Source organism: Sparus aurata, chromosome 14 (assembly GCF_900880675.1).
Source record: "Sparus aurata chromosome 14, fSpaAur1.1, whole genome shotgun sequence".
Classification (NCBI taxonomy): domain Eukaryota; kingdom Metazoa; phylum Chordata; class Actinopteri; order Spariformes; family Sparidae; genus Sparus; species Sparus aurata.
Window position 1 is genome coordinate 4,561,415 of NC_044200.1, and position 24,113 is coordinate 4,585,527.

General features: G+C 39.3%; 1 protein-coding gene across 1 annotated transcript in view; it reads left to right on the forward strand.

The window, feature by feature from the left end:
* The window catches only part of slc41a2b (solute carrier family 41 member 2b), a 42,940-nt gene that overhangs the window by 194 nt on the left and 18,633 nt on the right, over positions 1-24,113 (forward strand). Inside the window, exons 2-9 of the mRNA XM_030439370.1 lie at positions 850-1,530; positions 2,704-2,811; positions 6,676-6,747; positions 7,751-7,895; positions 8,282-8,428; positions 13,502-13,649; positions 14,234-14,313; positions 23,868-23,999. Coding sequence (XP_030295230.1) covers positions 988-1,530; positions 2,704-2,811; positions 6,676-6,747; positions 7,751-7,895; positions 8,282-8,428; positions 13,502-13,649; positions 14,234-14,313; positions 23,868-23,999 — 1,375 coding nt within the window. The 5' untranslated portion in view covers positions 850-987. The remainder of the gene's footprint in view (positions 1-849; positions 1,531-2,703; positions 2,812-6,675; positions 6,748-7,750; positions 7,896-8,281; positions 8,429-13,501; positions 13,650-14,233; positions 14,314-23,867; positions 24,000-24,113) is intronic.

Below are 24,113 nucleotides of genomic sequence, written 5' to 3' on the forward strand. Positions count from 1 at the left end.
ATAACAAATAATTTAAATTCAGTGACTACTAGAATGAGTTGTTTGCCATGCCTTATATCCACAAGCTAACACTGGCTACAGTATTCTCTCAATTAACGCCTAAGAAAGTAGGGAGTCGTGCCTCCTGCTGTTTTGATTCCTGCACAGCTAGCTTACATAGCACGGGGTTAGCTAACATAAACAAATATCCACGACTAGCCGATTTTTTTGTGTCAAGCGAGGATATTGGGAAACAACACGTGCCGTACGAAGGCGTTTAACGAAATTGCCAACATTAGATGGAAGTGCTATGAACTGAGACTGAGACAGACAGGTAATATTAAAGGCCTGAAGAATGATTAAGTGCAGTTATACAGGTGGGGAAACCCTAACGTTATAGACATAACGTTAACCCATGGTCAAGACAAGAGACACCGGTCATACAGTTATTGAAAGGCATTTCAAGAAAGCATTTTCTGCTGGTGGTAATGGTCTTTGTCAGCTTAATACCTTAAACATCCTTTCCTTTCTTCTCCCACCACTTTACATTTGTTTACGCATTGATGGTGTAGCATTATCCTCCCTGGATTAGTTTCACTTTAACATCGACGAAGTAAACTATAATACATTGTCTACCTTCACAACATCCAGAGAAATGGCCAACGACACTGTGAGATCTTGACAGTTGTATAGTGTCCATATGGGCTGAGAGAACAACGACTTAATGTCGATGAAAGAAGATGATGTGTGCACCTTTGATTAAAACTCTTTGCTTATGTTAATATCATCTTACATTCTGCTTTAGGCTGTGTTTACCTTTTCTCCCAGCTCTTCTCACCTCTTTTATCTCTCTTTGTGTATTTTCCTTAGGCTGATGAGTCCCTGTATCCAATTTCTGACATGGAAGCAGCACCTGAGCCAGAGTAAACCAGTTCTACTGTGCATATTACTTACACTGATCTCAGACTTAATGACAGGAGATGAGACACTGCAGCTGTAGACCACATCATGAGTATCCAGAGCCTGGGAGGAGCTATCGGGGAATCCCTGGGCTCTAGCCTGACGGTGCGTATGAGCGGAGCAGGTGGTGGGTGGAGTGCTCTCTCCCTGAAACCTGTTTCCTCCGGGCGGATTGCGTCTCTGTTCCACACCATGGTCCCCACTGGTTATACCAAGCTACAGGACGAGCGGCTAGCCATGGTGGACCTTGGGGCGAAACCAGAGGCTGGATTGCTCCAGAATGGCTTCAGACAAGAGACTTCACACATAGAAGGCCGACGGCTCCTGGACCGGGCCTCTCGGTCCTCTGTGACTCTCTCTGACTGTGGAGATGGAGGCTTCTCTGAAACGGAGCCCATGTTGGCTGAGAGGAGGCTTTCTGGTGAGGAGGCTGATGCGGAGGAGGAAGAGGATGAGGAGGAAGGACTGGTGTCTGATGTGCAAAATATGCCCAAGGAGTCACCGCTGGCCATGGCGCTGCAGATCCTGCTACCTTTTCTACTTGCTGGATTTGGAACTGTATCAGCTGGAATGGTGCTGGATATTGTCCAAGTAAGCAGAGCTTCAATACAACTGTTATTCAAACAACAACCAGCTTAGCTGAGAGCTTAAGACGGGGTGGTATCAAGGTCCAGTTCATTATGTTTTGGTCTTATTTCTGTCAGTTATTATAGCATTGTACTTTGCAAAGCAATTACTGAGATATGGGAACATGATGTCATCACTTGAACAAAGTCTGAAGGACAAAAAAACAGTCAGACAATCAGACATGGTTTCCCTACAGTTTTACTGTCTATACCTGTAGAATATGTCAGACGTGTCACATAACAGGTAAAGCGGGGACAGCATCTTAGGTCTCTGGGCCATCATGATGCCCCTGCGATGTTATTATCAATGATAAAGAATGATGGCGAAAGCTAAAAGAGAGACTCAAATTGGAAGCTAGAATTATTCCTCAAAGGCACGGGTAGCCACAAGGTTCTACATATGACTGTTTTAAAGATGGATTATTCTTGTAAACAAACAAAAGTTCTGTTTACATTCAGTGTTTCTTACTGAAAAGGTATTGAATGTATCGTTGAGGTTTTTAAAACTAGTATATTTGAAATAAAAAATAATGGATCCTCTCAATAAAAGCTCTGTAGTGCTACTTGTGGTCAAAAACTCCACAGGCTACCTTAAACTCTAAGTCCACTTACTTGCATGTAAAAACTCAGAAAAATGCTGGCAAGTGGAACTTGCTTAAGATATTTAAGATTACTTAAGATTAGTTTGTCAAAAGAAGAAACTATTTTCAGTACTTGATTTTTCGCTAATTTCACTTCAGCAGTTTGTGTTGTTTTAGAGAACATTTTGGTTTAAAACATTTAAAATGATTTTAGGAGGTGAATTTGTCTTGACTGACAGATTTGTCCAGGTTGCTGTATGTTTAGTCCACCCAGAAAATCAAAATTGTGTTCTTCCAGTCAACTTAGAAAGATGGTACTGAGCAGCAAACCATTTTCACACAATTCTTCTGAACATATGGATTCAAACAATCAACACCTTCACTGAATTACCACCAGGTTTCTTGATGAGTGACAAACTGTTCAAACTGATGGTGCTGTTGGATGTAGTCCACATTTGAATTTGAATTTCGAATGAGGCTGAGCAAAAGTGGAGTAATTAGATGGTCATGCATGTTAAAGAAAGTCTCAGTGTATTACTTCCTTGTGTCATGCACAGCACTGGGAGGCGTTTCAGCACATCACAGAGATCTTCATCCTGGTTCCTGCACTGCTTGGCCTCAAGGGGAATCTGGAGATGACACTGGCCTCAAGACTGTCCACAGCGGTGAGACACACACAGACACACACACACACACACACACACACACACACACACACACACACATGCATTCACCTGCTCAGTCTGAACACAGTCAGAAGATTACCTACCACAGGCATATTTTGTGTGCAGCAAACAAAAACTGAAACAAACTTAAACAGTAAGCTTACATGACATGATACTGACATCCTATATATTCTTAAAATGTAGATTTAGTTGGCTCCAACTGATTTGAAAATGCTACACAGGCAACAAATCCTGACGAGGCGTTGTCCATAATTCTTTCAGCAGATGACATGTTTAATTTACTGACACAACTTGTTCTCGATAGTTGGCTGGAGTCCAGCTTTATGTTGCAGAGACTCGACTACTGCTGCCTGTTTTAATTCCCCTTTTTTTTTTTTTTTTTTACGTTGCAGCCTAGTAGACAGAAGATTTCTAATTTTTTTTTCCCAAATTAGAAATGCTTCCTGTCAGTCAAACAGGCTCTGCATGTCCCTGCAGACAGCTGTGGATGGTATACCAGATGTGTGATGCCATTGTGTGGGTGGTGTTTGTTTGTGAGGAGTTTCTTCATTTTTTTGTGGTGGTGTCTCAGAGCAACAAGCTAAGCCTTTTCCTGTCCATTGTTATTGCTCATCTCTGTGACACATTGTACAGCTGCGCCAATCTGTAATTACAGTTTGAATGTCTTCTACTTGGTCAGGTGAAATTGAGAAGAAAACTGAACAGACTTACAGTGACCTTGTTTGTCAGGGCAGCTCTCTCTGCTTTCAGTGTCCCCTTCTAAGTTCAACTTGTTATTACTCTTGAACATTTCAAGTAAGAATTTCTTTGGAGCGTCTTGCATGGATTTTGGTGTAAAAACTTTATGGATCAAGAATTAAATCGAGGAATCTGCTGATGCAGCAGAGTGGGGGGTGATTTCCTGTACCAGGACGGCTGAACAGTCACATGGCCAATTTATTGGTCAGCTTTGACTCTAGCTGTAAAAAGGGAGGAGGTGTGGGCATACAGTTACAGCATGTATTATCCCATAAAACTGCATCTTTCCTCTGAACAAACACGCACATTTACAATCTTTCACATAAGTGCCTGGATGTCTGCTCATTCAGCAGAAGCTGTCAAAAGATTTGTCCGCGTACGTGTCTGTTTGTCTCCACTGTTCAAACTCTGCAGAGTAGAACGTGCTGAAGAAGTGACATAGCTGAACTGTCTCTTTGTTTGGTGTTTGTTTTTTCCTGCTGGCCCCCAGCATCCCGGCACAGGCTCCACATTCACATTGCTGTGTCCACACAGACAGCAGAGCTCAGTGTGAGCAAATACTCCTCCGTACTGTCCCATTAACTATTTGTCTTTGTGTTACTGTTGTTCTCCTCAGAGTTGGCTGTAAAACAGACAGTAATTTATAGTGTGGGAAGTTATGCATTACAAAAGCATGTGGCAGAATTTTAACTTGCCACAGTTATTGCAATAATTGAACCAGTGAAAATATGTTGTTACTTGTATTGCAGTACTGGGACCACTGATGTTGAAAAGACCTTTCAGAAAGAATGAAACCTGTCCAGTCTAGTGACACATGTATGCATGATTAAAATCGTGGCTTACCTCAGCACAATACGATTTATGTGTTGAAACTGCAAAACAAACCTGAAACATGGAGACGACTAAAGCCATTCTCCAGCAATTTCAGTTCCATAAAATTGGGTATTTACAAGAGCGATTAAAAAAAGATTCAAAATTGAAGTAGCAGAGGCTGAAATATCCTGTCTTCTACCCTACATAAACCCTGTATCATACATTTCCTATAATGTATTTGGCTGTCACAATATCAGATTTTCACTGCAAGATTATCATGACCTCAAGAGTTCACGATAACTGGAATTGGAGAGAGTGCTATACTTTTTTCATATTATATGTAGATATCATGATAAATATCATTGTGTTTCGTCTCTTATTTGGCAAAATGAATTACACTCTAATTGATATTACATTTAGAGAGGCTGGGGGGAGAGAGACTGTGAATTCATAACTGTACAACAGAACCATTACACTTGTGAAATGTTCTGTTTTATTGCAGGTGTCACCCAGCGTTGCGCTTTATACACAATGGCTCATTGTGTAGTACGTGGCTGCAGCATTGCTAAGCTGCTGCGGCTTACTTGCATGTGTGTGTCCACACAGGCAGCGTTGCTCCTGCAGCTTGGTTCTTGCCTACCCTATCTGTTTGCATGGAGCTTGCCTTTGATAATTATCAACAAATATGATGACATGGTTTTCCTTTATCCTAGTTGAAAGAGTTAGAAAGTGGGAGGGGAAAGCAGAAGGAAGAATGGTGTTTATGGTTTGTTCTTTAAAGGTCTTTTTAAAGTTTCACATCACAATACTTCAGTTGCTGGTTCTGTTGCCTTCATTTGATCGATTTAGTGACACTTTGAAACAAAACAAAAAACATTCTCCATCTTACACTTGAGGTCCAAGACTGTACCGTAACCCGTTGTACACACTTGCTTGCTAAAGAGCCCAAAGACTTCATTCCAACCCCCCTTTCACAGCTGATCATCATCTGATTAATCACATTGATTGGGTCTCACTTCATGGATCAAAGGAGAAGGAAAAAAATCTGCCTGTCATCTGTTGTGTTTATTCTCTCTATGTATGTGACATATTCTAAATATATTAATGTTGTATTGAAAAGCTGGTATGATATGGTGTAACAACATCAGTATTTCATTTTTAAATATCACAGTTATCGTCAGTACTTTATTGTTGTATTGCGACAGTCCTGTTGCAACACAATAGTGTCTTTTATAACGCTGCGTTCCAGACAACTGGAAACAGGAATATTTCTGACCTCCTACTAGAAAAGGAACAATGGAAAAGTCAGAAGTTCCTTAAGTGAACTTTGGACAAATCAGTCTACCTCGTTTTCATGAGGAGCAGTTGTCTGATGTCAGACAACAATGACAGGACCCACATGGGGAGTGTTAGAGATGGGATGGGTTAGCAACAGTATTTGTTTTAGGTCAGTGAATGGAATTTTAAGATACGTTCCCAGGTACAGACATGCCGTAACATGAAATGTATAATTCGTCTATTACCTCAGGTGTCGTTTTATCTCCTGTATTTCATTCCCATTGCAAGGGGGCTGAATTGCTGAGTCATTAAACCTTCCCTGACTGGTGTATGCCCAGGTCTTTCCCCAAAGTACAAGTAAACTTGTAGTCTCCAAGTCCAAGCTGAAACAACTCAAGTGATGTCACTTGAGTTATTTTATTGAATTAACAAAGCAGCCACAGAATATATTATACAACTGCACAGCTTACGAACCATGAATACAATATTGATCTTGATGTATAAAACTGATGCTTTAGTTCGCCTTTTCATTGATTAGTAATTTGGCAGAAAATTAAGTGGCAACAAAAGCCAAAAAAAAAAAAAACCCCAACAACCTCAAAACAACAAAGAAATACAGGCCTGACAACATCACCAGGGAAGTTTCTGTGTGCTGTAGACTTTAGAGAATTCATACAGTTATCAACTGCACATGATCTAACATTAAATATGAAATATTATTCATACATTTAAGATACATTGTGAGCATGAATGTTTTTTTCCCTACATATCCGCTCTGTGATGAACTTGTGACTTGTCCGAGGTGTACCCCGTCACTCTAATGTCAGCTGGATTAATGCCCCTACGACTCTGCAAAGGATTAATGGTTACAGATAATGGATGGATGACAATTTATCCACCTAATTTTTGAATATAATGAGGGCTAGGGATTTTTCAGGTCATACAGGGGCAGAATTATTAGTGGTCATGGAGAATTCATAAATTGTTTGCTTTTTTTCTTAATTCTGTTCATAGGTGAATGTGGGCAAGATGGATTCGCCTATAGAGAAGTGGAATCTAATCATTGGCAACCTGGCACTGAAACAGGTAATAACACAGACACACCAACACACACACGCTGCCTTGATCTGTCTACTTACACATACAACCAAATAATCAACATTCAGAACTATTCTGTTCAAACGGCAGTTTTTCTGTACTGATGCAGAAACGTTTTTTAGAGTTAGATGCAAGTGTTGGGTGCGAGGGATCCTTTCCGACTTGGACATTCAGACATTTTCAATAAACCCAGAATACTGCAACGTCCACTAGTCAAAATGACTAACCGTTTCCAAATTCACAATATGTTTTAATCCAAACATGGGTGAGGACTTTATAAAATGACAACAGACATTCGAAGCTTCATTCTAAACTCTTGCCATTTCTTTAGAATGTAATCAATACTGCAGTGATTGCTTGAATTAGTCCACAATTGTTATGTTTTTATTTTATTGTACAGAGATTACGTTTCAATTTCACACTGAATGGAGTTTTTAGAGGTAACTTTACTGATTTAAAACAACGATGATGATGATGATAATAATCATAAATGAAATAAACACATTAAATATATTTATTGAATACACATACTGTCATATACATGTAGTGCAATGTATGTTATATGCTGTTTGATATTGTTGATACACATAACCACTACAAATGATTGGAATTGGTTGGACCCAGGTGGGCATTAACTCAGACTGTTTTATTGATTTCTGTGTAGTAAGACTGAGTACAGGCTCTGAAAATCATCTACCCACACACCAAAACACATGCTACATCACAGTGTTTTGACGAGCTGTTTGTCCACTAAGTTACGCAACAGCATCTCTCAGCTGGAAGTGTTATGTAATGGAATGGAACAGTCTACCTGCACGTGACGTTAGTTCCACTATTTCACCATCAGGATCATAGGGAACATTACCTACCTAAGTAACCCTTCTGCTAATCCTGTAAGCCCTGTTTGCAGTTGTCACACACATAGTTTTGATTGTTATTCTGTAATCAATAAAAGCGTACCGTAGTCAGTCCCCCTGCCTCTGTCCTCCAGGTTCAGGCCACTGTGGTGGGTTTCCTGGCTGCCGTTGCAGCAGTGGTTCTTGGTTGGATCCCAGAGGGGAAGTTCCAGATGAGCCACGCTGTGTTGCTGTGCTCCAGCAGTGTGGCCACGGCCTTCATAGCCTCCCTGCTGCAGGGTAAACACACACACTAACAGCTGAGCTCCACAGTTTAAAATAAACTGTTAATACTTTTGCTGTAGGTTCAGGTTCAGGTGTAGAGAAGCTGTAGAACAGTAGAAACTGTTTGTAACTGAACTGAATGTATAATGATGACGCAGATACTTATTTCTTGCAAACTGTTGCAAACTGTATGCAGTGTTCTAAATTAACTTTTGTGTCCACCAACCAAATGGCTAGTGAATGTTTTAATTTTGAAAGTCACTCATTAAATTCCCATTTTTCGCTTGTGGCTGCTGCTAATGTATGCCCTGTCTGTGGGTATTTTAATAATAATGTTTGAAAGCCTGCAGTAATGTGATGAGTGTTAGTCAAGTGCTCCACCCTACTTGTGTCATATTCAGGTATCATCATGGTGGGTGTAATTGTGGGTTCGAAGAAGACTGGCATCAACCCTGACAACGTAGCCACACCCATCGCCGCCAGTTTTGGTGACCTCATTACATTGGCAATCCTGGCCTGGATAAGCCAGGGCCTCTACAAGTGCCTGGGTAGGTGACCAGCTGCTGCCTTCACAAGACTGCTACTGCATGTGTCACAATTCCAAACTACATTCTAATTGTACATAGTATATACGTATATTTTGCAGAAAGCAAACAAGAAATCGACATACTTAATCAGTGTTTGTGTGCCCGTGTGTGTGCATGTCTGTGTGTGTGTGAGTAGGATTGGGACACAACTTATTTTGGAACTTCTGAGGCTGTTCAAGAATTAAAGCCTGCACAGACCTCTATTTAGGATTGTACACCATTTAGCATAAGAAAAAAAAGATTATGGCTCAAAACTAGAGGCGGCACATTTTTTTGAGTGAATCTTGAGCTTTGATGCAAAATTTCATCACATTTATGCAACCTTGTGCAATTTTAAACAAGTTATGACTTACCAGGACTCAATTTTTAGCAGGAAGTACGGCAATATTAAGTCTAACTCAGCATGACACTTCTGATTTTAGTGTATAATTTAACTTTGACGCATCTGTGGCCCCCTCAAGAACGGAGATGCTTGTTTTTCCCTGTAAAGAAGCAAGCTGGCACACTAACCAATAAGAAAGAAAAGTAAATAATCTTTCATGTGAAATCGGGTTATATTAAGGATGGTTAGTGACATGAAGGGCTGAATGACTTAATGATTAAAATAGTTAATAGTTAAATAGTATACATATTTTTTATCATGAAGATTAGTATTATTATAATTTTTTTCCCTGGCACAATAGGGAGAATAAATAAAAGAAACAACCAAGCCAAGTTGTTATTTTAAATATCTGTAACGGTATTGGCCCAGAGAAAATGAACTGTGAATAGGGTGACCTGCTGTCACTCGTTTGTCAGAATTTGATTTCCCAGCAGTGGGTCCAAGCAGGATGACAGTCACCAAAACTGTGCAATCAATCATTGATTTACCTGTAAGTCCGTATGACATAGTGCCTACAGCTCCTGATTGGTTTCTAGGGAGTCAGTGTGAACATGAACGGCAGCAGTGTGAAAGCCAGCTCAGAGTGTAACATGACTGATTTGGCCGATTTCACTTTTCTGTAGATGGCACATGCTTTCATGTGATGATTTGTTGCTAATTATTTGGTCTGTCTTCTGTCAGTTAGAAGTGGTTGTCAGATTATTGCTTCTTGGGTTGCTTTGTAGTGAGACACTTCCTTCAGTCAGCCAGTAGAGGTCCCTCTTTCCTCACTCTGTAATAGGGCTTCCCTCCAGCTGCAGAAAAGGCTTCTCTTTTCCTTTTGCCACACATTCCTCATGTTTAATTCATATCACACCTGGACCTGTGTTGCACCACCTTGTAGTATGTAATATAGCCTCTTGGAAAAAGTCTCACACTGTCCTGCCAGGTCTAATTTTATGACATAGATGTTCCCCACTATGAAAGGAATAATTTAGTGCTGTGAGCTAAATGCATTAAACACTCTTTCAGATTTCAGATTTCTGTGGCAGGGCAGTGCAGTGAGACTGTCAGGCTGTGTCACTCTCAGGACAGTGGCTCTGTTGTTCTTTAACCCAGAAATGCTGACTTTCTCCTGCTAAACTGGAAATAAATGGTCTGTTAATTCTCAGCTAAACAGAAGTCAAATCACAGGATTATCAATGCAGATAAAAACTTAATGCATTGAATGCTTCTAAATAGAGTGAAGATGAGAACCTGGTGAAATACAGTCGCTGCAGACACTGGCTGCAGTTACAGCTGCAGAAAGTGTCGCATCCCGTGATTATGAAAGAATATCCACAATATTTTTATTAATTTTGTATTTTGACTTTTTTACTTCCCCCCCCCTCCATTCATTACTTGGAGCCGTACTTGGCAGAAGGCCATCGTTAAAAAGAAAGCAGTTTAAATGCAGATTAAAGTATGAGGGCTAACAAAGTGTATGTGATATCACATAACAAAATAATTTAATGATATTACAAACATATTTCACGCTCTTCTGTTTCCATTAAATGTGTTACTGAAATACCACGGTGGAGAGATCTAAGTGGTACTCTACCCATTGGCCTCAGCCACCATTACATGTTTTAATCTTCAAAAAACACATCATTTGTCTTACACTATCCATTGTTGCAGTATGTCTTTTCACCCTCTGTCTGACTATTCCATTTTAGTGCCTGTCACTACTCTAGAAAAACTTTTACAGGCCTGAGGAGGTACATCACAACCATACAGAAGTCCTGACGGTTAATTAGAAGGCACAGTGAGAATATTTCTTTACACTTTGACAGTATTCATATACCAGCTACACCTGCTTCATATTCCAGAGAGGCACGAAAAATCTCACTTTCAACTATACTGGACTTTAAACCTATTTTATGTAGAAAAATGTATAGAAGTTATGGAATTCTAGTGGCTTGAAATAAGGCTATTGCTATATAAAAGCAATGATATGTTTCCAGAATAATGTAAATAAATGTTTTTGTCGTACCCAATCCAGTATCCAGCCTTGTATCCGAGGTTGTTTTAATCTTGCTCTTGTCAGGGTTTGAATAACCCTAACAAAGACAGATTCTAACTTTGTGTAATCCGACTTCAGATGGATGCTGAACACTCTATTGAAAAAGGATTCCCTGGCAGAGAACCATTTTATTCCTCTTTCTCGTAGTTTTTTACGTTTACAATCTCATGCTGGGTTGGGATGGACTTTTGTCAGCATAGAAGCGAGCAGTACTTATCATCACTGTTGAGATCGTCATTTCTTTCCCGTATATTAGAAGCATCTTGGCGTTTCTCAGCTAAAAGAGATAGTTGGCAGCCGCAGCGTTCTTTTTCCTGGCAGAGCGTTTTAGTAAAATGTATTCCACCAGAGATGGACAGGACTATCAATTGTTTGTTCATTGGTTTATTCAAGGTAACGGGGATACTCTGTGGTACAGTGTCAGAGGTTCATGTTAACCTGTAGAACACCTTAATTAGAGCACGGCTGATAGTCACCTTACTTTGTGCATGTTAACTTTGTGTCACATTCCCTTTCAGTGTCTACAACTTGGGTAGAGAGCTGGGTTAATTGTGGGACAAGGCTCCTCTCTCAGTGTGTACCAACTATGCATATCCGCCTCAGCTTATATTTTAGGACTGAAAGTCTGTTAGAGCCCATTATACCCTGAACAGAACAGTAAGGCCCTTTCTGTTCTCCAGCTACGAGACTGTGGAGATAATAAATCTGGGACTGCTTCTTAATGACAGTTATTTAGTGCTTGGAACGAAATCCTGCTGGAAACATCTGGTGGTGCCTCTAGGCAGGTGCTTACCATAATTACTCTTTCAAAATAGTTTTGTTGTGCTATATTGTTGTGTGAATAAAGAGGTATACTTGTAGAGAGAAAGTAAGAGAAACCTTCCTTGTGTTGGCATGTTTGCTCTTGGTGCTGCATTTTGCGTTCACATTTCAAACATACAGCATATGGCTCAAGTGGATTGAGAATGAGGCTGGTAGGATAAATATGATATAGTTTTCCCTTTTGAATAGATGCTTTTCCTTTTAGCTGCAGTAGGAAACATAATATTAAGGAAAACGGTGAGGGAGGTATTTGTCAAAAATTATGAATTTGTAGCATCTACTCCAAAAATTGATGGAGAAAATGTTTCTGGAAGTGCACATCTTGTTTCCTTTTAGTTTGGTTTACGTCAGGTTCAGCAAATGGAAAAGTAAGTTGAGCACTTTTCTCGTTTAAACAACTCAACTAGCTCATGGCTGGAACTCAATCCAAACTCCAGTGGTGTTGACCTTGGTCAAGACTAAAGTATATCTCGATGGATTACCACGGAATTCTGTCCAGACATTGATGATCCCTAGAGCATGAAGCCTAATTTCTTTGGTGATCTTCTGACCTTTTATCTAGCGCCACCATAAAGCTGACATGTTTGGTTTTGAGTGAAATATCTCTTTTGAGGGATTGCTACAAACATCTGACGGACATTCATCGTTCCAATGACTTTGGTGACATGGGCATCAGATCTAAGATGGTGAACAAACAAACAAACTCTTAGTCTCTATGCGAAATCTGTCATTTAAATGATCATAATAGCTTACTGACATTTTAAAGCCTTAAACTGTAATTCTTGGAATTAATTCGCAAACGTGAAAGTCTCTGGGAACCTATGCAGAGAAGAGTTCTATGGTTGTAGTGGGTAACCGAAATCAACACAAAGTGGAGGGTTGACCTGCAGGTCATGCAACAAGTTGATTAGTTGATGTAACTCCTGTCAAGGCCCACTCTTCACTTATGTCTGGCACATAGAAGCATACTTCCAGCTTTAGTCAGAAGATATGGAGCCATATTCACATTCACTCACTTTCACCACTAAGAGACCAGCTAATTGACGCTGACAGTTCCTAGTTAAGAATTTCCTCTTTAAATGGATTTACATAGCTGCAGAGAATAACATTTACTGGGGAATGGAGAGAACTCCTCAGCTAAGACAAGGGTGGAGTTTATCCCTTTGCTGTGGATGACATCATCTTTCATAAATTAACTTTCTTGCTATGCTTAAGAAAAGTCCTACTTCATAAGGCTGGTGTAACAGCAGGGCAGAGCATTCAGCCACCTCATGGCCTTATAAAGCCATAGATCCATATTATGTCAGTTTGATTGTTGTAATTTGACTAGTTGTAATCTTTGGGCTCCAAATTCAACACAAAAACTCCATATCACTAATCCATCAACTTCCCAGATGGTTTGTTACACAAAAACATCTGTGAATTCGTCCTTTGAAACTGTCTGGAAAAGGGCAGACACTTTCTAAACATACTTGGCAGGTGATTGAAAGAACAATCTGTCTATCACCATCCATCCTTCATCCACTTGAAGGACACTTGTGCAGATGAATTCAGAAGGTGGGAGGAAAAGGGGGGCCCTTAACTAAAAGTCGACATTGATGCACTGTACAAGATGAAGTGTTGTAAAAAGACATGTATTCCTCAAACTAATTTTGGTATTATAATTTATAGTGCTATATATTGGCACTGGTAGTGTACAGTTTCTAACAGTGCCAGGATTACCTTCAAACCCAAAGAGACCCGCCACCCAAAGAGAAAAAAATGAATGCATTGCTTCCTTTTTCCCCAGATTCCTACCCATATGTGTCGTCACTAGTTTGCGCCTTCTTCATGTGTCTGACTCCTTTGTGGATCGTCATCTCCTCCAAGCACCCAGCCAGCCGCACCCTGCTCTACTCCGGATGGGAGCCAGTCATCACTGCCATGGTCATCAGCAGGTGTGTGTGTGTGTGTGTGTGTGTATGTGTGTGTGTGTGTGCGCGCGCGCGCAACTGTGTGTGTTTAGTCTTCAAAGGGGAAAGAACCGCTACCCTGTGTCTGCTACTCCAAGTGTCTGGTTTGCTTGATGACTCATCCCCTAAACAAAGTGCAGTACCAAACACATACACCCTCGGGTCCCCTTGAGCCTGGCAGCCTTACTAATACAGCAAGTACTAAGGGATATGATTGTTTCACTTGCTTATTTCAACACTCACTGTAGGTGATCCCAAATGTTTCAGTCTTTTATCACAAAGTTAGAAAATACAAATATTGGCTTTGGACATCATAAGCTTTAAATCCCTGAAAAATCTTTCATTCTTTCTCTTGTACTGTCTCCAACTCTCCCTAATCTTTACTATTCAGTGCTGCTGATAAAGCATTTTAAAGAACAGCACACAAATTCACTGAGGACATCATTTAGATGAAGACAATGCTCTGTCTTTGTCTTCCCATGCCCTTTTTCGTCTATCTCACTCCATCTTTCACACACAGACACACACAGTAACACCAGTTAATGGTCTTATTATGTTGTGTTCTGCAGCATTGGAGGGCTCATCCTGGACAAAACAGTGTCTGACCCAAATCTGGCTGGCATCGTAGTGTACACCCCAGTTATCAACGGTGAGTCACAGCATTGGCACTACTTCCTTCTTCACTCTGAATGGTTTCAAGGTGTCGCTATTTGATTTGCAATCGCTTGCCCCTAGGGCACCAACAGACAAGAAGAATCTGGTCAAAGACTACACCAAAAGGTTTTAATGTAATAGCTGCCTAAATCCTGGGGGACTGAGTATACATATATATACTGAGTATAGACATATACATATTTAAATGAAACTCAAAGCTTGTGCAGTTAGTTTTCTATAATTATCCTGTATTCATCCACTGTGAGGGAAGTTCAGGCTACTGCTCAAGACAGTCAGTGTTTCAGAGTTGTGCTGTGTTCAGTGACCCACATACACCACCCCCCAGTTACAGCACAGGATTTGGGTCGTACATGGGTGTAACTTAGATGAAGATGATGAAGATGCTCAGTGACCTTTTACAACTCCCTGGTCCTTCCTTACCTCTATATCTATGGCACATGTATGCACAGTGCACAGAGAACATGCCTCCAGGACCATTGCCTGTTTTGAGCCATTCTAGTGGCATATGGCTCTGGCTGTAGGTATTGAGATATTTGTCAGTCAGTTTGTAATATTTATATAATGTACTAAAATATCTCTATTGGATAGAATTTTTGATACAAATAGTCATGATTTCCAGACATTGATACTAATGATTGTGGTGAACCCCTGACTTATCCTCTAGCACCAACATGAGTTGACTTTAGGGGTTTTATTGAAATTTCAGCATCTTTTTGATGGGTTGAAGAGAAATGTGGTATGGACATTATTTGTCAAAGTAATTTGAATTGGGAGTTAAGCTGTTATAGCAATATAAACCAATGCCTACTAAGGGAGGAAAGCAGCATTGCATCATTTATAAATAAATAACACAACATAACACATATTACCATCAAGAGCACACACATATCAGATATATTTGAGCTGTTATAATGTAAAGGCGGAAAAAACATTTCACTGAAATAGTAGCAGTCTCCCTTCTCTCAGCTACCCCTTAAAAAAGCCTGGAGGCATGTTTATTGCACTGTCACTTTCCTAGACCTTCTGACCCTTGTCTACATCTACTTGTAATAAGAGACCTTCAGCTGGTGACATTATACATTTTCCAGAATGACTTTCGCCACTTACTCAAACCACATGATTTATTCTGGCTGTGGTACACTCTGTACTAATGGTCCGTGTTGTCTGTGGAGAGATTGTCCTCCTATGACGGATTGTGAATTCTAGTTAGATGTATGATCAAATCTTCCAATATGATGGGTTTGTCCTGCTTGTAAGTGTTATGAATACACTAGTGTCCTGGTGTCTGCTGAGACTAATGCATAACTAAGACATGATTTCCCGTAAAGAAAATAGTGAGCCTAGCATCATTTTATAGTTAAAAAAAGATTATTCTTTTCTCTGGAAAGATTGTATGTGTATGCTGACTTAAATCCATTTCTGGAAATACTAAGGTGATAGGTAAAATACAGTGATTAGCTAAAAGGTTTCTTAATGAGATTCTGTCTTAGTAGGCAGGAGTTTTAGGTTATACACCGAAATGGCAACAAACTGTGTAACATGGAAGTTTGGGTACAAAAAAACTTTGCCTGTTGTTGTTTGTCTCATTTATCTTTCGTAGCAATTAATGCAGTCTTTGACCGTTCGAGCTGAGATATGGACAAAGTGTTTATACCCAAGATGGACGACATGCCATAGAGTCTATTTGTCTTGTACTGTGCAGCTCCCAGGTGTTGAATGCATGTGGATGTAAAACAGAATACACAAGTGTGCTCAACAGTCCCTGGATAAATGAAGGTTACTAAATAAAGACTCCAAATGTTCATCAGCATAAATAAGAGACCTAATTAGACTGGTTTATGTAGTTGGCCACAGTCCGTCTGTCTCCACTTCACAAAAACCTTGTCCTCTTCCATTTCCTCTCGCTTCTGTCTCCCACTGCTAACTGGCTCAGCCACGGTTGCCAGGGGCCTGGCACCTCCACAACAAGAGATAAGCTTTTAATTTAAATGGCATTAATGGGAGACATTTAACGAGATGGAGTGCGATTCTGACTGTAATTGGTTTTCCGTCGAGACTTATCCCAGGCACAAACAGCTGGGGAATCAAGCATGTGTCTGTTTGTGAGGGTTAGGAGGCTTTATTTCGTGTATGCATTGTCGAAAAATCCAGGTCTAAGCAAACCTTTTAACCATCTCTGGATTACAAGACTTTATTCATGGGTAAGGCAGTGTACTCGTGTGCTGCAGCTGATTAAAATGCACCACAGATCCTGTCCTAATATAAAAATACAATGGAACAATGGACAGACAGAAGAGAAACTAAAAGGATGGTGTGTGTATGTTTGATTAGAAAGGAGTGGGGAAGGAGATGTGTAGAGTGTGATAAGAAAAGACAGGTGAAATGAAAGATTGAGGAAGAAAGCTTCCTTTTTACCATCGTAACCTCCATTATACGATTTGAATACATTAGGCTTTATAGAAGATATCTCTGGTTGCTTAAATTATATGAATATTTAAATTACTTAGAAGCTATTTAGTTATGTTCAATCCAGGTATTTAGGAAGAGTCTGCCAGTTCATTTCGGATGTTCTTTTTGTGCCAATTTCATTAGCAGCACTTTATCACATCAAAAATGAGCCCTTGTGTTCCTGCCTTCATTTTGATTTTAAGGATCGATTTGGAGCCATTTTTCTTCCATAACATTTGTTTTTTTCAGACTAGTGGAAAGAAAATGTCCATAATGCACATTTAGATGTTAATTTGTTCTTATTTCTGTTCTGTGCACATTTAATAAATTATTATATATATTCAAACATGAGATATCAAAAAGCCTGTAATACCAAAAACATGTATCACATTTTACAGTATATACCTTTTACATGACATTTTTTCAAAATTAGTATTTTTAAGAGTCAGAAATCTCCACTTCAGTAACACCAACCGTTGTTTTATTCCTTTCTCTCAAGCTTCTGCGGCGGGGTTTGTTCATAGCCTGATTTATAGAGCATTTTGTTTACAAAGACATTTTTTCTGAGTTTATGTAGTGTTAAAATTAAAAATGCGTGAAAATTAAACAAGAATTTTGAATCTGGCATTATCCAATGTCCATATGGAAATGTATGCAATTTAGGCATTTTAGATAAGAACATTCTAATTATTTGGACGTAAAAATGGCAAAAAAAAAACTTGGCAAATGGCAAAAAATAATATCAGTATCAGTTTGGGAAATTTCATGGAGATAGCTATTGGTTACAAATGTTTCCCTATTTCCCTGTAGTGTCTCCCGAAAAATTCAGTTTCAGTTTCACAAAGGTCTTAAAAAGGCTTTGATCTGGTTTCTGAACCTGCAGATACCATATTTTCTATCAGTCTTGTTTTCCACAAGGCAGCCCTTCTATACAACTGATCTTTGCCTGTCATCTTGGCATATTTGCCTTTTTTTATCCCTTCTGTTGTTTGTTTTTAGATAAGGTGTCCGCCTGCTTTACATCTCACTTCCACCAAAAAGTAATTTATTTCCTCTTCTGTCCATGTTTTTCTTTAATTATGTGTTATCAGTGTTTGTGCTTTCACGTCACATCCTGCTGAGCAAGTCGTTCAAATAAACAAAATGAAATTAAACCTGGAGGAGAGGAGCTGATACGAGATGGTTGGCCAGACAGTTTCTGGGTCTTCCCCCTCCGGGCAGAGCAGTTCAGCTAAGGGGAGCACAGACCCCCTGCAGTTCCCCACGTAGCCCCTCTGCAGCCCAGACCTCCTTATCCCTTTTCCTCCTGTCAGACCCAGTGACCTGAATTAGTCAGATTGCCCCCAAACCTGCTTCACTCTACCTCTGCCCCCTGCTGAGGTTGTAAGAACACCCTCCGACTTCTTAACCCCCAACCCATCCCAAACGCCTTAAGGACAGAAAGTCAAAATCGGTGCACAGTCAACATGAGCAATTATTCCAATTTAAACCATGATTTGACAGCAATATAGGAGCATAGATTATGTTTGAAATGCCAAATTGCATTGTGTAATTGCTTAGATATTTGGAGTGTCATTAATGTATTTTGTTGTTCCAAGGTCGGAGTAAGTGACAGAAAAATGCATGTGACAGAATAACTGCTCAGCAAACAAAGGTGTATGAGTTAGACTACTATTGACAACTCAACTTTCTAGAAAAAAAATGTTATTGTATTTTTTAGTAATGAAATGGTGGTAGTAGTAGCAGTAGCAGTAGCAGTAGTAGTAGTAGTAGTAGTAGTAGTAGATCTTTGGAAGAATATTTGCACCGATCAGACATCGATACTAAACAATAAATCACATGACTTTTTTTACATTTAAATGCAAATACAACAGTCCTCCAGTAATGTTGTTCACCTTCTGTTGAAACTGCTTTAAAGAGGTGTTGAATGGACCATCATTTTGGGGGATGTGGTATACTGGGTTGTACTTACAAGTATTTCTGTTAATTTGTCCACCTCTTCTGTATTGAGGGTAGACAAACACCTCTTTGTATTATGAAATACAGTTCAAGCTACATCCTCTATAATGAAAATAAGAGTGTAAGATAATGTGTATGAAAATATGAATATGAAAAGAAGGTAGCCGTGGTTTTCAGCACAGAATTGGACCAACGGCTAAATTGGTGCTGTCAAAACCATCCTAAAGAGTGGTTTGATCAACCTGACATGCCAGATGGTTTGTTACACTAGACCATCTGTGAAGTTGTCTCTGGAAACTGTTTGGAAGGGGGCAGACGCTTTTAAAAAATACTTTATTTAGATAGATTATTGGATGAACCATCTGTCTATCACCATCGATCAAAGGCTAACTACAACTAATCAGATCAACAATAGCTCAACATATTTTCTATTGAGAACAGCCTTCAGTGCCGTTCTTTGCCCTTTTTTTAATGAATTATACTCTCTAGTTCTGATATAACAGATGCTATGGCAGAGAATGCACTAACTTTGTGAGGAGCCACTATTGTTGTCTCCAAATGAACTGTCACTTCTCTTGCTGGTCATCACACCTTAACCAGGCATGCGTGATAGGACGTCACAGTTCCTTGTAGGACACCGATTAGTTCAAGCTGTGTGGTTCAGCCACAACCACACAGCTTGAAGCCTGGCAGGATAGATTCCGGAGATCACATGATCTCACGAAGCCATCTCCCTTGCAAAGTTTGAAAATTCAGTTTTTATCCATAGGGAGGAATTTGTTTCACATATGATATACAACCATACATCAGACCAGCAGTAAGTCATTCAGTGTAGTCATCGCCATGCCCCTGTTTGGGAGAAAATGGTCTCCTTTCTTGCATAGAATTTTTCAATTGGTTTCCAGTTAAAGGCCAGAAATAAGCTCTTTGGTTACCACACGCTTAAAATATTTACACGTTTTGTTCTATGACATAAAAAACATTATTAAATGTCTCACAATTTAATTATATAGCGCTTAAAAAGAGCTTTTGCTAACAAGCGGCTTAATTAGTCTACAAAGGTTGTTACGGACATTAAACGTCGTCATTCCAATCAGAGATTCATATACTTGCTAGACCATCTATACAGGAGTACATAAGATGCAAACAATTGTAACTCTAAGCTTTTATAACTTGTAGACATGTAATTATCATAAACCTGTGTTGCTATTGAGCTTGTTTTTGGCGATATTTCAAAATCTGATTTAAAAAATCTTTAACGCTTTTTGTCCTGGGTGCCAGGGTGATGCTAAATTCCGGATTGGCCTACAAAAATACAACATCACTACAGCAAGTTTTCCAAATTTTTCAGGAAACTATGGGTTCCTGCATTCCCACACACTTATATAAGTGGAAAGCATTTTATTACTTTATATTTATCAGGTAAGGGTTAAATTAACTACTAATGTTATGCCTGATTAACAATAATATGCTATGAGCAGATTTTATGAAGGTGTTTTCATGAGGTATAACATTGAGACTGTAAAATAATTTACAGAAATGTGAGGCCTTTATTTGTTAAGTCTGATATTTAGAAATCTTAAAAGCAAACATGGTTATTTTTTAATCACATTTTTAATATAAACTCTAGAACACTTAAACCCTTAAATACATTTTGAGGGGATATGTGCCAGATTCTGCCAGGGGATTTAACATTGTTTCAGCCAGTTTAGTTAGGGTTAGTAAATTGCTTTTAACCTTTCTTTGATAGTGATGGTCCATATGGCAGTGGATAATCTGGGCAAAAGTGAATTTAAACCTTAATGAGGGAATTATTAATGACATTACCTGCAGCAATCCTCCAGCAACAGAAAACAATATGTGTATCTCTACAATAACATGCGCATATGTGCACAAGGAACTTCTGATAAAATGATTTACTGACAGGATCAGTTTGTTTTTCATGTTAACTTATGTTCTGTGTTCATGTACACATAGAAAGGTCAAACACATGGTGATCTAGATTCAAACAGATAAGTAGTTTGACGTGAAGCAGCTGTCTTGATCAATCCTGATAGTAAACTCTGGAGAGTTTTTAACTACAGCTTTTGGTTTTGCTGCTTAAACATGCCATGATGTTTGTTAATAGACTGCGCCTTTGACTTTAGCCCTACTTTTTGTTGGTCTGTAGCACTGTCACTTTGTGACAGCAGGCCTAAAGATAGCAGTCCGCCATTGCAAGCACCAGTGAGCCTGACCATATCTCATTAAAGATCAACACACCCAAGGGTACACAGTTGCAATGCAAGTACATTTGCTATTTCCAATTGTAGTCTGAGCTTAGTGCAAACATTGATAAATGTTTTTGCAACCAAACATTTAGTCCATGTTTTCATTTACCTACCGTTAGTCAAGTTGAGCAGCTCAAGTTCCTTGTGATTTTTTTTTATTTGTTACATAAATAGATGACATTCTCAGCATATTTATGAATAGACAGCAGTTCACATTTTTGGATATTGAGTAATAGTACAGAGACCTTTTGAAAAGAGTTAAATGTTCTGTACGGCAACAGGAATCTGATGTCTTTGAGGAACGGGATTATGTCATCTGCAAACTGACTCCTTATGAGTTCTGATCCAAGTACGAAAATACAAAATGAATGATAGCATGTATTGTTTTTAGACTTTAATGTTTGTGACTAGACTTGTACAGTAAATGCAGTGTCCCTTAATTAAATGTTCTTTTTAAAACTTTAAAAGTCATAAGAACTCACCCCTAACCCTCATTTAAGTAAGGTGAACAACATCAGGAAACCAACTTCTGAATGAACAGAGAGTTTTGTAATGATGTAATGATAAAATCAGTAAACAAATGTCTAAATTAACATCTCATTTAATAGAAAGTGAGCAGAGTAAGCTCTGCAGAATAAACTGGCACAGATATTTGGAATTTGGTTTTAACGCAACATTGCCATATAACAATCTGTTTCAGAGTTGTGTGTCAACAAAATGCGTATGTGGTTTACAAAGCCCTCGCTGGCCTGGCAGTAACATGCTAAATACATTTGTACTTTTTTTCTTGCCAGACACTTGGCAGCGCTTCTGCTCATAGTTTCTTGACATCAAATCTTTGCTTCTTGTAAATTACTTATTTAAACCTTGCACTAGGCTTGCCGTGGTTGCAGTATTACACAGTAGTTGGGCTAACACTTGTTCAACACCCTCACAGTTGTTGTACCTCATAAAAATCAGTAGTCGATGATGGACCCTATGATTACAAACTACCGGAGGCGTCTACTCTCCATGCAGCAGCGGGGCCAGAAGCAGAGTCACAGCACAGAGTAACAGGAGTCACGTTTACCTTTTAGTGGGAAGAGGTTAGCAGAGCTGACTGACAAGACCATGGCGGAAGGTTTGTTGTCAAACCAAAAAGCAAAAGTTCCTATTTTGCAATATGTTGGACTTGAAGTCAATGATAATAGAGAACCTAAAAATGTTAATGAGCGGAAAAACATTATCATTATATCGTTAAAAGCGTTATCTCATTAAGAAGTTGAAGGTTTGCCTCCCGTGACCAGCAGCTCTTTGTCAAACAGGTCCTTCATTTTCAATACTCTATCAGACTGAATAAAACTACTTCCTGACATATTTAAAATTGATCCGCTGTTTTGCTCTGTAGACGCTGGGCTCAGGTCTGGCAGTTTTAGAACCCTGTTCTACCTTTTTTTTACCTATATAGAAAAAGACATGCTAATACAAGAAAAAAGATAGAGTTTAATGTGTTGAGTACAGATGTGTGTTATACTTATTTCTTGTCCAAATTCATCTTTATTACAGGGATTAAACATTTATTTGAGACAAGTGGCATATTCAGATTGTATGGGAGGAGTGTGAAGTGATAAGATAAGGGACAGAAGAGGCAAAGCTGTCTGAATGTTCATTGTGAAGTTATATCTGTTTACCGGCCCAATGGGAGCGCTGTTAATGCTCCAATAAAATGTCACCAGGCAGACAAAAAGCCACAATAGATTGAATTAAGTGGCTATCACCCTGAGGTGGTGGCAGTGTCTCATTTAATATAGTCACCACAATAACAGGCCTTCTTGGGGGGGAGGTTTGGGTATGGTTTGCATAACAGGACCAACTACATTGCACTTGAATTAGTTTTTTATGGTTGTGAATGAATAACTTTCTTTTCTCAGTTCTGAAGTTAGTTTGTGTGCCACTTGCTAAATGGAAGGTGTGATAGCATCTAAATGTAAAGTGTTCCTGTATTTTGTCAGTACAGATGGCAGCCCATACTCTCATGGCTGTTCATCTGCTTGATGTTTATTAAAATCTTGCATGGAAAAAAATAGAACTGCACACAAAGATGAGAGGAAAGTCTGTCAAAAAAGAAAAAAAAGCAGGTTTGAGTCTTTCTTTGTTTTCTATCAATAATTAACAAACATTGTGTGCTTCCTCCGAAATGTGGCCAAATGTTGTGTTTATGGCGAATTCAGAGGGACCATGAGTAGACCACAAACACAGGGATTGGTCAGCATGGGATTCTTGCATTTTCTCCAAATGCTTCAGTGCTAGAAATATTTATGAGACAATATTAAGACAATTTCCTGAAAATCTGAAAGTGCAAGTTAATAAATGCTTCCACTACTGTTGTGTGAACATTGGGAGTTGTTTCAAGGTGCCCCTTCTCTCTCTTGGATTTAGAAATGCCGTTCTAAATCCTGTTCCTAAAGTGACAAAACAGTCCAGAAAGTGTTGAATCAGACAGTGACTGATAATTACTTTTGACAAAAATGCTGCTGTACAGAAACACTAAAGATGTGTTTGAGGTCACATTATTTGAGGTCTACGTTTGAGGTCTACGTTATGGTGACGCATAACAGTGTCCCCATAATGTCGTTTCACCAACGCAGACAAAGACCTTATTTTGTTTATATATTTATGTTTGAAAAGAGTAATGGCAGATATATTGTCGACTAATTTTTTTAACTAACCCGACTAGTGCAAACCTTAATCGATCAGCCTCTAAAATGCAATTTGGTAAAGTGATCATAAAAATACATTTTTTACTTGCCTATGTCTCTTTATTTAATATTCTGCTCCAGTCATAACCATCAAACTGTTCTATCTTATCCAGGAATTGGGGGTAACCTGGTAGCTATCCAGTCAAGCAGGATCTCCACTCACCTGCATTTCCACTGTGCTCCTGGAGAGGTTCCTACCGAGGCCAGGGGCTGCTACTACCCCTGCCGCACATTCTGTGGTACAGGTCAGTACTGTGTCAGCAACTCAACAGCCCTCAATATGATGTATCGACTGTTACGTTAATACACATGTTTAGGTGGATTTGGATATGTTGGTCAATGGGAATGCTGTCAGGATT